This window comes from Pleurodeles waltl, chromosome 3_2 (assembly GCF_031143425.1).
Source record: "Pleurodeles waltl isolate 20211129_DDA chromosome 3_2, aPleWal1.hap1.20221129, whole genome shotgun sequence".
NCBI classification, from domain to species: Eukaryota; Metazoa; Chordata; class Amphibia; order Caudata; family Salamandridae; genus Pleurodeles; species Pleurodeles waltl.
In genome coordinates, this window is record NC_090441.1 from 119,066,012 (window position 1) to 119,078,537 (window position 12,526).

At 44.9% G+C, this 12,526-nt stretch overlaps 1 protein-coding gene across 4 annotated transcripts in view; it reads right to left on the minus strand.

The window, feature by feature from the left end:
• The window catches only part of CUX1 (cut like homeobox 1), a 1,145,546-nt gene that overhangs the window by 276,467 nt on the left and 856,553 nt on the right, over nucleotides 1–12,526 (minus strand). The window contains exon 22 of one of the 4 annotated variants that reach the window (XM_069226952.1): nucleotides 9,221–9,409. The exons of the other annotated variants lie outside the window; for them this stretch is intronic. Within the exon in view, the coding sequence (XP_069083053.1) occupies nucleotides 9,221–9,409 (189 nt within the window). The remainder of the gene's footprint in view (nucleotides 1–9,220; nucleotides 9,410–12,526) is intronic. 4 annotated transcript variants of the gene reach the window in all.

Here is a 12,526-nt window from a genome sequence, read left to right on the forward strand (position 1 = left end):
GCTGCCAAGATAACATTGCAGACTTCGGGCTGAAGGTCAAAAGCTGTCAACTGTCACTGCTAAATCACTACGCATTAAAGCAGAGTGGTGACAAGTTTGTGTGGAGAACCATCCCCTGCTGCTACCACAAGAGATCCTCCAGAAGGGGCAGCCTGATCGGGGGACCAATGGCTGGCTCAACAACTCGGGATGCCAGACTCTCCAATCCTAGTTTAGAGAGTTAAGGATGACTTGGACCCTGCCGTTGATCTTCTTGAGAACACTGGCCAGGAGTGGGACTGACTGAAAGGTGTACAGGAGGCCAGAGCTCTGATGCTTTGATGTTCCAGCCATGTCCAGAGACACAGGGCCTATTGGCTGAGGGTCTGCGGCCCAATCCCGCCATGTTTGTTGCAGTACCACATGGCAGTGTTGTCCGTGAACACCTGTATTAAATAGCCTTCATTTGATGGAGGGCAAAAAGGCTTTCAGTGCCAGCCGGATCACTGAGCTGTAACAGGCTGATGTGGAGTCCGGATTCTGTCCGAGACCACAGCCCTCTGGTCACCACCTCTCCCACATGGCTAACCCAGCCCAGGAGTGAAGCATCTGCACTACCGACTGATATGGTTGGTGTAGGGAGAGGGGTCTGCTGCTCTCCCAATCGCGGTTTGTCAGCCATGACTGCAGACCTTTTGCAGTGCCCTCCAAATCTGGACCATGTCAGAGAGATTCCTCTGATACTGCACCCTCTGGAACTTCAGATCCCACTGCAGAGCCCTCACATGCCAACAGGCAGCGCCACAAGAACGGTGCATGAGGTAGTCTCACCAAAATCCAGGATTGAGGCTGAAACATTGGTATCATAGCCTGAAAATCCTAGACTCACCGCTCAGGAGGTTAACTCCGAAACTGCAGTGTCCAGAGCAGCTCTAATGAAAGGGAGCATCTGAGAAGGGATCAGGTGTGACTTTGACACATTGATAGAAAACCCCAGCAAGTGCAGGAGGTCTGCTAACAGTCTGGAGGTGGGTGTCGACCACCTGGGGTTAGGCCCCCCTTTAAAAACCGGTTGTCGAGCTAGGGGAAGATAGGAACTTCTGATCTGCTCAGATAATCTGCAACCACTGCCATCACCTTGGTGAACACCAGAGAGGCGCTGGTAAGGCCAAAAGGGATAATGGCAAACTGAAAATGCTACTGGCCGACCGTCAACCACAGGTAACATCTGTGGGCAGAGAGGACTGGAATGTGGAAGTATACGTCCTGCAAGTCTAACACTACCTTCCAGTCTCCCAGGTCCAGGGGAGATAGGACTTGAGCAAGTGTGAACATTTTGAATTTCTCCTTTTTTAGGAAGAAATTAAGAGGGCACATGTGTAGGATAGGGCCTCAGTCCTTTTTGGGAACCAGAAAGTAGTGGTAATAACCATGAATGACATCTGATGCCAGCACCCTCTCTATGGATACCTCGGCCAAGAGAGCTTGCACTTTCTGGAGGAGTAAAGAGATTTGGTCCTCCATCAGCCTGTAACAAGTAGGTGGCATGGGTGGAGGGGTAGTCACAAAGGGAAGGGTTTAGCCCCTTTGGACAATTTGGAGAACCCAGCGATCAGATGTTATCGACCACCACTGGTGCAGGTGATGGTATATCCTGCCTGCCACTAGGTGCCCATGATGGTCAGAGGGCAAAATAAAGGGGCTTGTGGCTGCAGCTGCTGGGTTGGGGGTGGGAGGAGGGGGGATGGACTGATCTAACCTCTGGCTACCTGAGTCACAAGGCCTATGGGTGCTGTGTTCTCGGTGACGCAAGGACTAAGAAGTCTCCTGGCTGTGGTGGCTGGGCAATTGGGGACACAGCTAGAAACCTATTCTAAGGCCACAAAAGGAGCGTAGTTGGCCAGTAGTTGGCGAAGGGCTATGCAAAGGCCTAAGGACCTGGCTGTAGCTCCACTGTCCTTGAAGCGCTCCTGCACTGAACTGGCCTCATCTCCGAAGAGACAAGAGTCATCAAAGGGCATGTCCATGAGTGCGGCCTGAACAGCTCCTCAAGGTATCCAGCCTCTCGGGTTACCTGTCTTGGGGAGGGGAAGGCAGTGCGTCAGGATTTAACTTGGAAGTGGAGGCCTGGACCACCAAGCTCTCCGGGGTTGTGTTGTGAGGAAACTGGGGGGTCACCTGGTTTGGGCTGATGGCAGAGGGCAATTGACCTATTCACAGGAGCTCCTGTGGAGGGCGTGGACCAGAGCCCGAGTAGTCCATTGGTGAGAGCTTTATTAAATAAGAGAAGTGGTTTGGACGTGGTGACTCTTGGCTGAGGCACCATAGTCAAGACATTCCTATTGACAGCCACAGTTGGTAGCTGACGGTCTAGGACCACAGCTGCCCTCATCACCATAGCAAAGAAGGCTCCTTCCTCTGTAGCCAAAGTAGCAGTACAAACCAAGCCAGTTATCTAGAAAAGTATCCAGTCCACTGGCATCCACCAGATCCTCACACCAGGTGTCCTAAGTGACATCTAGGGGCTGGTATGCATCAGGGTCCAGTCGCCCCTCACAATCGTCCAGGTCCTAGCCCAAAGGAATTAGCCACATGCTCCGACCTTGGTGGTCTGCCCCAAAGTCAGCGCTGGAGTTGGCATCAGACATTGCCTGTCTAGCTCGGTATCAGAGCTGGGGATGAGTATGGGGGACTGAGCAGCCGGCGGCACTTGGGACGTCGGCAGAGGAGCAGCGCTAGGGAAGATCAAGATGGCTTGACCGGCACCAGTCCAGATTCATGGCTCCAAGAGGGCCAACTGGCACTGTGTGCGAATCCGCCAGTGGAAGACCAATAGGGATCCCTCCCAAGCCTGCAGGGCCCGAAGGCAACCTGGTTGGGATGGACCGCCCAAATATGAGATGCATGGCTTCATAAATTTACAACATTGGGCGGGGGTCTCTATGGCTATTGGAAACTAGGGGAGGCGCAGAGACAACCCAGGTGCGGGTTCAACTGCCAAGCCAGGCCTCAAATGCTGACGCTCCCTTATCTGGTTGGATGACTTCGACGGAAGGGGCGAACTCGAGGAACTCTTTAATTTCTTGCTCTTCTTTTACTTGTGGTACTTACCCAAACACCAGGACAACTTCAACGATGAGTGCTTAAGAGTGGCTCCGTGACCAATCACAGGACCTTCCTCTTGACTGGGATCAAGACCGTCACAGTATCGCACGTCGAGCAGCAAGGGGCTTGAAGGACCACTCCCTCAAAGCCCTGGGGTGCATGGCGCGACACTTGACGCAGGTCTTGGCGTCATGGTCATGCTCGTGGCACCAAAGGCAGACGAGGTGTTGATCCGACACTGACATTTGTCGGTGACAGGAGCCACAGGGCTTGAGGCCGCCCGCTCTTGTGGACTTCCCTGTCACAGGAAGTAAAAAAAGTCAGTTAAAAAGTAATTGGGGGTAGCTCTTTTCTAGAACTGTGCTGAGTGGCACAGAAAGAAAAGAACTCACAGCATGCTGGAGTGGTGCCCATATAGGCACCACGCACATCACTACATCTGGTGCAGATGTCAAAGACGCCACGCGGAGCTGGACATCGCCATATATTGGGGCACAGAGGTACTGCTCATCAAAATGTTCCAGAGCGGGTCTGTCACCTGGGGATTATTCTAAGGTAACAAAATCTACGGTTAGAAGTTTCCATCAGATCTTGTTGAGTGGTCTGCAGCACCCACTGCTTCGAAGTCATAGTATACCAGCTGGAGAGGCATGACCATAGGAAGAAAAATCAAAGAGGCTAAGCTGCAGCAGGAGAGGAGGAAGAAAAGGATTGTTAGCAGGAGAGAGGACCTTTTCAAATGCATAAAGATTAAGTTTCTCTGTCCAGCGGTGTTGAAGGGAGGCACTGGGGTTCACTGTGTTGGTAGAACTTGGAGCTACCAAGCTCTCAGGATTCAGGAGTGGAGTGACTTATTGGGGGAGCTGACTGCAACTTAGGCCAAGCTGCTGACAAGGTTCTGCTAGGGCTTAGTTTAAATAAGCAGGCTCTGGCTGCAAGAGTTCTATCACTAAGTTTACCATAGCCCCTATAGCAGAAAGCGCTGAGGGCAACTACAGTAAAAGACGCAATCTACTTGGGGGGGTGTTTGGGGGGCCGCGAGGGAGGGAGTTAAACTCATCTTCGGGGCAGTAGGTTGGCTACTGACATTCTGTGATGAAATTAATTGAAAAAAATAAATAAATAAACCTACCTTCATCGTTACCGCCGTCACCACCACGGCGCTCATCTAATGCAGGCTGCAGGCACAGGCTCCCAGCCTGCTCTGCGGCCAATCCTGATGCTGCTCAGAGCAGCATTAGGATTGTCTGGGAGCACCCAGCCAAAATGCTCCCAGGCAGACTGGGAGCCTATGCATGCTTTTTCTAGCCTGGCAACTGTGTTGCTGGGCTGGAGAGAGCCTACTGCACATGTGTGTGTGGCCGGTCCGAGATGGCCGGCCAAACATACATGTGCAGTGAGGGGGAGTGCTGTGCACTCCCCCTCAGTGTTCATCAAGCCTGTGGCACCTCCCCCTTTACAAAAAAAATAACAGTTTATTATGTTTTTTTTGTAAAACGTTTTGCAGCTAGTGCTGTTGGTGGGAGCGACGGTCCTCCGCCCTAACGGAGGAGCTGTGCCTGCTTGAAACATTCAGCAACACTGGTGTTGAGGGAGAGGATTGGGTCAATTCCAAGCACCTTAGTAATCTCATAGGAAGACACACAACTGCCATGTGTCGATGTCTGCTCAAAACTGAAGCAGTTCGGGCTGGACTGTTCCCATGGGGAGGAGGGTCAAGACTGATTTGGATATGGCTGGGCCCAAACATGCATGGGTAGCAAAAAAAAGCAATGGATTTAGGCCCAGATCTCTGTACTGGGATGAATGTTTGACATTGTTCAGCATTCCACCCATCATTTGTTCTTTTTGCATTTGTCGCATTAAGTGAGACAGGAATGCCCAAACGTGGGCCTCGGGCTTCCCATGCCACTGGAGTCAAGTCAGCCTGGCTGATGAGGGTTGATACCCTGAAACCGGTCCCAGGATGCTTGTTTCCAGTCCAGGGACCTGATATGGCAGTTCAGGCTGGGCTGTTACCACAGGGAGAAGGGTCAAGACTGATTTGCATATGATTGGGTCCAAACTGGAATAGCAAGGGTAGCAAAATAAAACCGATGGATTTAGGCCCAGATCTCTGTACTGGAGTGAATGTTTGACATTGTTCAGCATTCTGTCCATCACTTGTGCTTTTTCCAAATTGAAAACAGGCAGGAGTTGAACTGGGTGTGGGTGTCGCTGGAGTCTGGGCTGGCACCAGGACGGATGGAAATGATTAGGCCTCCAGGGCAGGAGTGGGGGCATGAGCTGACGTGCTCAGTCAGCGCTGGGTCGGACCTGACCTGCCAGTGGACATCTGACTGGGGTCCCCTGCAGCTCAATGGAACCCAAAGGCTCTACAAAGGGAGCTGGCATGGACCTACAAACTGATGCATTTCCCTTTGGAATAGAGCAGCTGCCATGTGTTAAATAAGCTCATTCAGAGTGCAATGTGACCTGGGCAACATGACCTGATGATTGGCTTATGATAAAACTCGACCAAGTTACTTCTGCTCCTTAAAGTGTAATCAAAATCTCATTTATATTGGGCAATGAGTCCCTGTCCACCAAAATTACAGTTTTTAAATTAAGTAAATCTACTGTCTCCAATCCCCATTAGTATTTTTTGCTAATGCTTAACGCTTCAGTGCTCTATATTACATCCTCATTACATGGACTTTCCAATTCCTCATCATAATCTTTTGACCAAAGCCCTTCAACGCTCCTAGCTCTTCAATACATCAGGATACTTTGCTTCTCAATTGATAGGTTATCCACTGACTTACTCTGTCACGTGATTTTCCGACAATGGATCTGGCTGGATATGGTCGGGCTTTATTTGTAAACGCTGCTGAGGCTAAACAAACACACAAACAAACAAGACCCTTCCTTGGCAACAAACAGCTTTGTACTCTGTATGCATTTGAACTCCAGCTCGGCTTTAAAGTACCATATTACCTCAATAGTTTAATTACTATGTGCCACTAATTTTATAACTGGTTGCGTTAACATCAAAACTTTAAACAATCTTTACAAATTGTCATCAAGGCATCGTGCCCAAGAAGCTGCAAGCAACTGCACCTCTCTCTCATCTATTTTGAATATCTTTCTTTTCTCTTCCCACCTCACTGATTTGAAGAATATATTGTACCACACCCTCACCTTTCTCTTCAGTTACAATGTTCAAATCTCCTTGAGCCACACTAGTTTCTCTTGCACATGCTGGCATAAAGCCACTCGCATGCATCAACTGGTGTATCAAGAGAAGTTTCCCTCAAATCGTGCATCGTAATTTCTCTATAGCTTTTTGCAGCATTACCGTTTTAAAGATACAATTTGCCCTGTTTTTTTTGGTCTTGGTATTAAGTGCACTTAACATTTCATCGTTAAATGTTTTAAACTAAATGTGACTGTAAATGTCCTTAAAGCAGCTTCACCTAAAAGGGGAACATGTTTTAACACAGGATAATATTAGTTGCTCAAATAATGTTTGAGCATTACTTATTTTCTCTCATCTGTGAAATGCATTGAACCCTTTTCTCTATTGCTTTAACGCTTTGGATGGCTCAACTGGACTATTTTAAAACATAACAGGAGCTGCTATTCCTTCCAAGGAAGACATCTTAAAAAAGAAGGAAGGCTGTAACCAACAATGAAGAATGTGCCAACTGGAAAGAAAGGACTAGACAAATACTCACCAGAAAATGTTCATAACATTTTCTAATTTGAGTCCTTGGCTAAGGTTCAACCGCCCCTTTAAATTTGGACAAAGGAGGTAAAAGATGATCAAAAACACCACTAATGCACAAGTTTGTTTGTTGCTAATGGTACCAAGGGAACTTTCCATAAAACTTGGCAAAGGAATACAGTGGATTTAAATACGAAATACACAGGAAATAAAACAAATCTCTTATTATAATGTGCGATGAGGTGCTCACCAGTATTTGGTCTCTTGCGGTGACATCGCTCATCTTGTCCCACAGCCACTCACGAGTGGTCACATGTCAGCTCAGACGGCCCGAGGAAGTAGACGCATTCAAAGCTTACCGACGGCAGTGTCACTCCAGGCATTTGAGTTTCCTTCAGGGAAGGCAACGCAACGCAGCAGCTACGTTCCCACCCCACCCCTCAGTGTGTAATGTGCGCACCAGTCACACACTGACAGAGGACGGGTAGCATCTTCCGTTTCAGGCCGAAGAGACGCAGGGATATCGCACTGCTTCAGGTCTAAAAACCTCAAGGCCTGCTACCGGTCAGGCTGCAGCAAAACACTTCCTTAAACTATCCACTAACATGGACAAAGACTAAGTACATCTCTCGCTTCAGTGATGGTTGCTGGCCTCGCACTAGTTGATCCCACGCAGCTACGTGTGCTCTACCTAAATGGTTCCCTATCACTAATGAAAAGATGACGAAAAAGTAGGTAGCAAAGAAACCGTGAACATTATTGTACAGGGAGCGAACCCCCAGCCAGCTAGCAAAGTCAGAACCATCCCGCATCAACATTCTCACCATCCCAAGACAAGGGTACATTCTAAACTCTGAAGTAAGAAATTCGCATCAGACAAAAAGGAAGCTTTATCTGTACTGCTGCCGCCTCCATGAGAAGTCTGCACATGCTGTATTTCCTGGGTGTGTGCTGCTGCTATTTGTATTCTATGTGATATCACCCATGTGTTAGGAGAGCTTGAACTGATACTTTTTTGTGTTAGTGAAGCTTTGAAAAACCTTTTTCATATAAATGCCAAATTATTATAAATGTCTCGGTTTGTGCTACATATATATTCTTCCTGTAATATTAGCAAGCATGGGGCCTCACGTGGCCAGGAACCCAGATAGTTTGAGCTGACTATTGTAAGAGCTAAATAAAAGGGATTTATAGCACCTGCAATGTACACCATTACATTTAAATCAATACAAGCAATTTGGGATTAACAATAACAGAATACCCTAAATCCAAAAGCATTCAGTCTCAGATCAAATGTTCTCAGAAATTCTAACTTTTTTAGGAAACTGAGTACAAATACAATGTATCCATTCGTCCGACAAGAAAAGTGTTGAAAAACAATTCAAAAAGTGAAATTACTTACAAATAAATATTACATACTATATAATAGAGATTATTACACTAATACGAGTGGCAGCTATATTGCATAGTCTCTTGCAGTTTGTTCTAAATCTCCAGATTTTTTAACCACTAGAAGTTATCAGGCGTACATTTCACTTTGTGATTATTCTCAAATTAAGACTTCGTTCAAGTTGCATGACTGAGGAGTTAGAGCTGTTAACAATTAGCTGTTTAAATATAGGTCTATCCAGCAATACACCTAACTTGATTTGTTTGTTCTCAAATTAAGGCCTACCGGTGTCAAATAAAGAAAAAGGGTTGTGCTTCTTAAATGCGTTGTACATCAGTGAGAACGACAATGCATTCTGAAAGTGTACTATGTTGAAGTGCATTTAAGAACACCAGAATGGATAGGGCCCACACACTCCACTAGGACGGTATCTCCCTCTTTTTAAACCTTTTCATAGAGCTCTTTAAGGAGAAGTGCATAAAATAGCAGGGCAAGAGAGAGAAATGTATTCTAAATAAAAACTATGCAATAATAGGATGTAATAGTCCGATACGTCCACTATGAGTCATGTGGCAAAGCATTCAGCATCTTACGTGCGTAAGACTCTTTATATGGTGACTTGGAGCAAACACTAAAAGTGAACGCTCATGCATACACAAAGCTATTTCTGGCATGGATATTACTTTACGCAGAGCACCAAGGACAGCATCAAGGTAAGCAGGTTAGGCAGTTTGATGATGAACCTAGCACTCCGCCACACAAGAACCCACTGATCATCAAAATACTGCCGCAGTGAGACAAGAGGGCGTACCATGTGTTTTTTCCTCTCTTTGGTGCGGTGGATAGATGTCCTCCATTCAGTCTGCTTATGAACTCTCCAAAAGAATACACCGTTTTTTTTTTTTACTTTTTTATGCTAAAGCTCAAGAAAAATGTAACATGGTCTTTGCTTTACAGACTATGTATTCTTCAAAGGTAATTAAAAGAAGTCTTTATAAACGTAAAAAATAATGTAGTATTTGTGGGTTAACAGCAGTTACCTTTTTTCTCCATTCGTTTCATATCCATCAGCTTATCTACATTATTTGGATCGTTCAGCCAAAGCTGCATGCGGACAAAGGGCTCCCTTCCTTTCAAGCTCAGTTTGTGCCAGGGCTTGGGGCGAGCTAGAAGGTCTGAGACGGAGCCTTGTGTTAGACCCAGGATTGTCTCCCCAAACAAACGCTGACCTGTGAAAAAATTATACGGCTAGTGAGAAGAAAGTGGGCAAAAGAATGCACAGGGGATAAGGGAATTCTATTTAAGGTTAAACACATGGTTGGCAAAAGACAAAGTCCACCTAGTTTGTAAGACTATTTTAAGGGAAGATTTGGGAGAAACTTTGAGGCTTTAAAAGATGTGTCTTAAATTTTACTTAACAGTCTAGAAATTACAAAAATGTGAAGGCTTGTTCATAAAAAAAATATAATTTATCCTCACAGTCCATATGAATTTTAAAGACTGCCAATTCACCATCCCAGTGCCTGTTGAACCCACTAATGAGGCCAGCTGCATTTCTTGCGTGACCCAGTTTCCCAACTTAAGAGTGAGAACATTATACTTGCCTGTAATGTTAATTCTCATTTTGGTTCATTCTCTTAACTAGTATTACTATGGGGAATTTATCGTTTGTAAATAAATATAGAAAACAACTACAGCAAGGAGTGCAAACCAGTGTCTTCTCTAACCACAGCAATAGATTTACACCGCCATTTCTGGTCAATCAATGCTTTTAAACAACTGCCAGAAAGGACTGAATTAAGGTACCAACACCCATGTGACTTAACCAATAAAACATCCAAGATTAACTATTTTCTCCCCTAGTAATCTTGCCATGCTTCGAAAACTATCCGAACATGATCTTGATGAACAAAACATTATTAAGGGTGGAGCAGTCTAGCTGCCTTGAACACTGCTCAAATCAAAGGTTAAGGAAACCGTACCCAAAACAATTCCACGAAGTAGACCAGATCAAAGCGCTGAAAATCTCCATGGCACATGCTACCCTGAAGAAAGCCGATCTGGGGCCCTTTGCTTCAAAAGGATAGGGAACCAAACCCTTAACAACAGGGATATAAAAGGGTCGTAACTAGCAAGATATTTCAGGTCACATGTCCATTTTGACATTACTCAATAACCCAAACATATGAAATCTTCTCAACCCCTCCTTTCTGAGGTGTGAGCATAGATACGTATTTGTGAAATAACCTTAAAGCCAACACACACATGGAAGAATGATAACTCTGATCAATCCTGCATGACCGTTAACTGTGTATGCAAACATGTATGTAAAAACACAAAAAATACACGTATGCTATTAGATTTTATCCAGCCACAAAAGGGTTCCACAACCTCACAGAAGACCACTGTGCCGGGTCGTACAATCAATGTAACTTGTATATGATACTTAACAAACAAATACAAACTGGTCGGGCCTGCGGCACAATGTAGAACATTTCTTTTTCCTAATTTTCCTCCATCTGTTAGCAACATTTAACACCACAGACTATGATACGTTGTTGAAAAACTACTACTGTGGACCTAATCTGAGTCAGCACTACAATGATTCTGCTCCTTTCGTGTTAGAAAAAAAAAAAAAAAAAGAGTCAATGAGCCAAACTGATATTTACATTTTTACTTACAATTCAGGGCTCCCAGTTAACCATCTTTCTGAGTCTTAATTTATACTAATTACACCAAGACTTCACTTTAACTCCTTCTACAGACGACATATGATTGTGTCAGTGTTCTACAGAATAGGTTTTTCACATTGTTTGAACGATGTGGCCAGTATGAGTCAGACATCTAAAACTAACATGATACTAGCCCCAAAGCAGTTACTAATCAAAAAAGTGATCCTAGCATAACCTAATTAGTGTGAATTTAGATCCTCATATTCTGAAAAAATATCTGAGTGTCAAAACTCAACTGGGAAGCTAAACTTAGTTTCAATTCCCACATTGTAGTAGTCACCCAAAACTTTTCTGTTTAGGCAACTGAAACTCCCCTTTAGTAACCTGGAGTGGTCAGAAATCTGATTAACATCAAACTGAAATATGCCAGGACAGTTTTTAGTGGGCTGCCAGCAAGCAAACTGGGTAGTTTGTAATGTACCTAAACTGCCACTGCAAGGCTCATTTTGTAGATTGATACGTTTACTAAAAATATCATTGGGATTCCTCAACTACCGCCAAAAATGAGAATGACACAAGGACATGTTTTATATAAAAAAAAAAATAGTATGAAAAACACAAGTGCCGTTAACTTGCGTTCCGGACGCTATGTTTCCGAGCTTATGCTTTATAATTTTTTCACAAACAGCGGCATAATGACGTACGCATAATTCCTATGTAATAACCATACCAAGAAATTTAAAAAAAATTGCCAGTGAAATTTAAATTTCACCTGGGCCTAGTCAAAGATCCATTTGAACAAGGTTGAGCATAAGCCTCAAAGAAGGAATGAAGAACTATTTGATGATCCTCGCCCCAGTGATGAGTAAATATGCCTGGCTCTGGTCTTGTCACTCCCTGCAATGTGGGGGAAAGGCAGGAACAAACCCTGTTGCAGTGTGTACTCCCAAAGAGCTACAAACAGCAGGCAGATATATGGGAGTAGGTCCTCTTTGGAACGGCATGTAAAAAAAAGGCCACAGTGGTGTTTATGTTGACTATAAACACCTTAGACCGCTGCACTGATTGAAAAGCCTTTGTAGGAAGTTGGCTATGTATATACTATTTCAAAGTAAGAAATAGTGTGCACAGAGTCCAAGGGTTCCCCTTTGAGGTAAGATAGTGGCAAAATTAGAAAATTCCAATGGTCTATTTTGTGGTAGTGTGGTCGAGCAGTAGGCTTATCAGAGGGTAGTGTTGAGCAACTGTTGTACACACACAGGCAATAAGTGAGGAACACACACTCAAAGACTTACTCCAGGTCAATAGGTTTTTGTAGGAGGCTGGACTGGCTTGTAGTGAGTACCAAGGGGTACTTACACCTTGCACCAGGCCCAGGTATCCCTTATTAGTGTAGAGGGGTGTCTAGCAGCTTAGGCTGATAGAAAAGGTAGCTTAGCAGAGCAGCTTAGGCTGAACTAGGAGACGAGTGAAGCTCCTACAGTACCACTAGTGTCATATGCACAATATCATAAGAAAACACAATACACAGATATACTAAAAATAAAGGTACTTTATTTTTATGACAATATGCCAAAGTATCTCAGTGAGTACCCTCAGTATGAGGATAGCAAATATACACAAGATATATGTACACAATACCAAAATATGCAGTAATAGCAATAGAAAACAGTG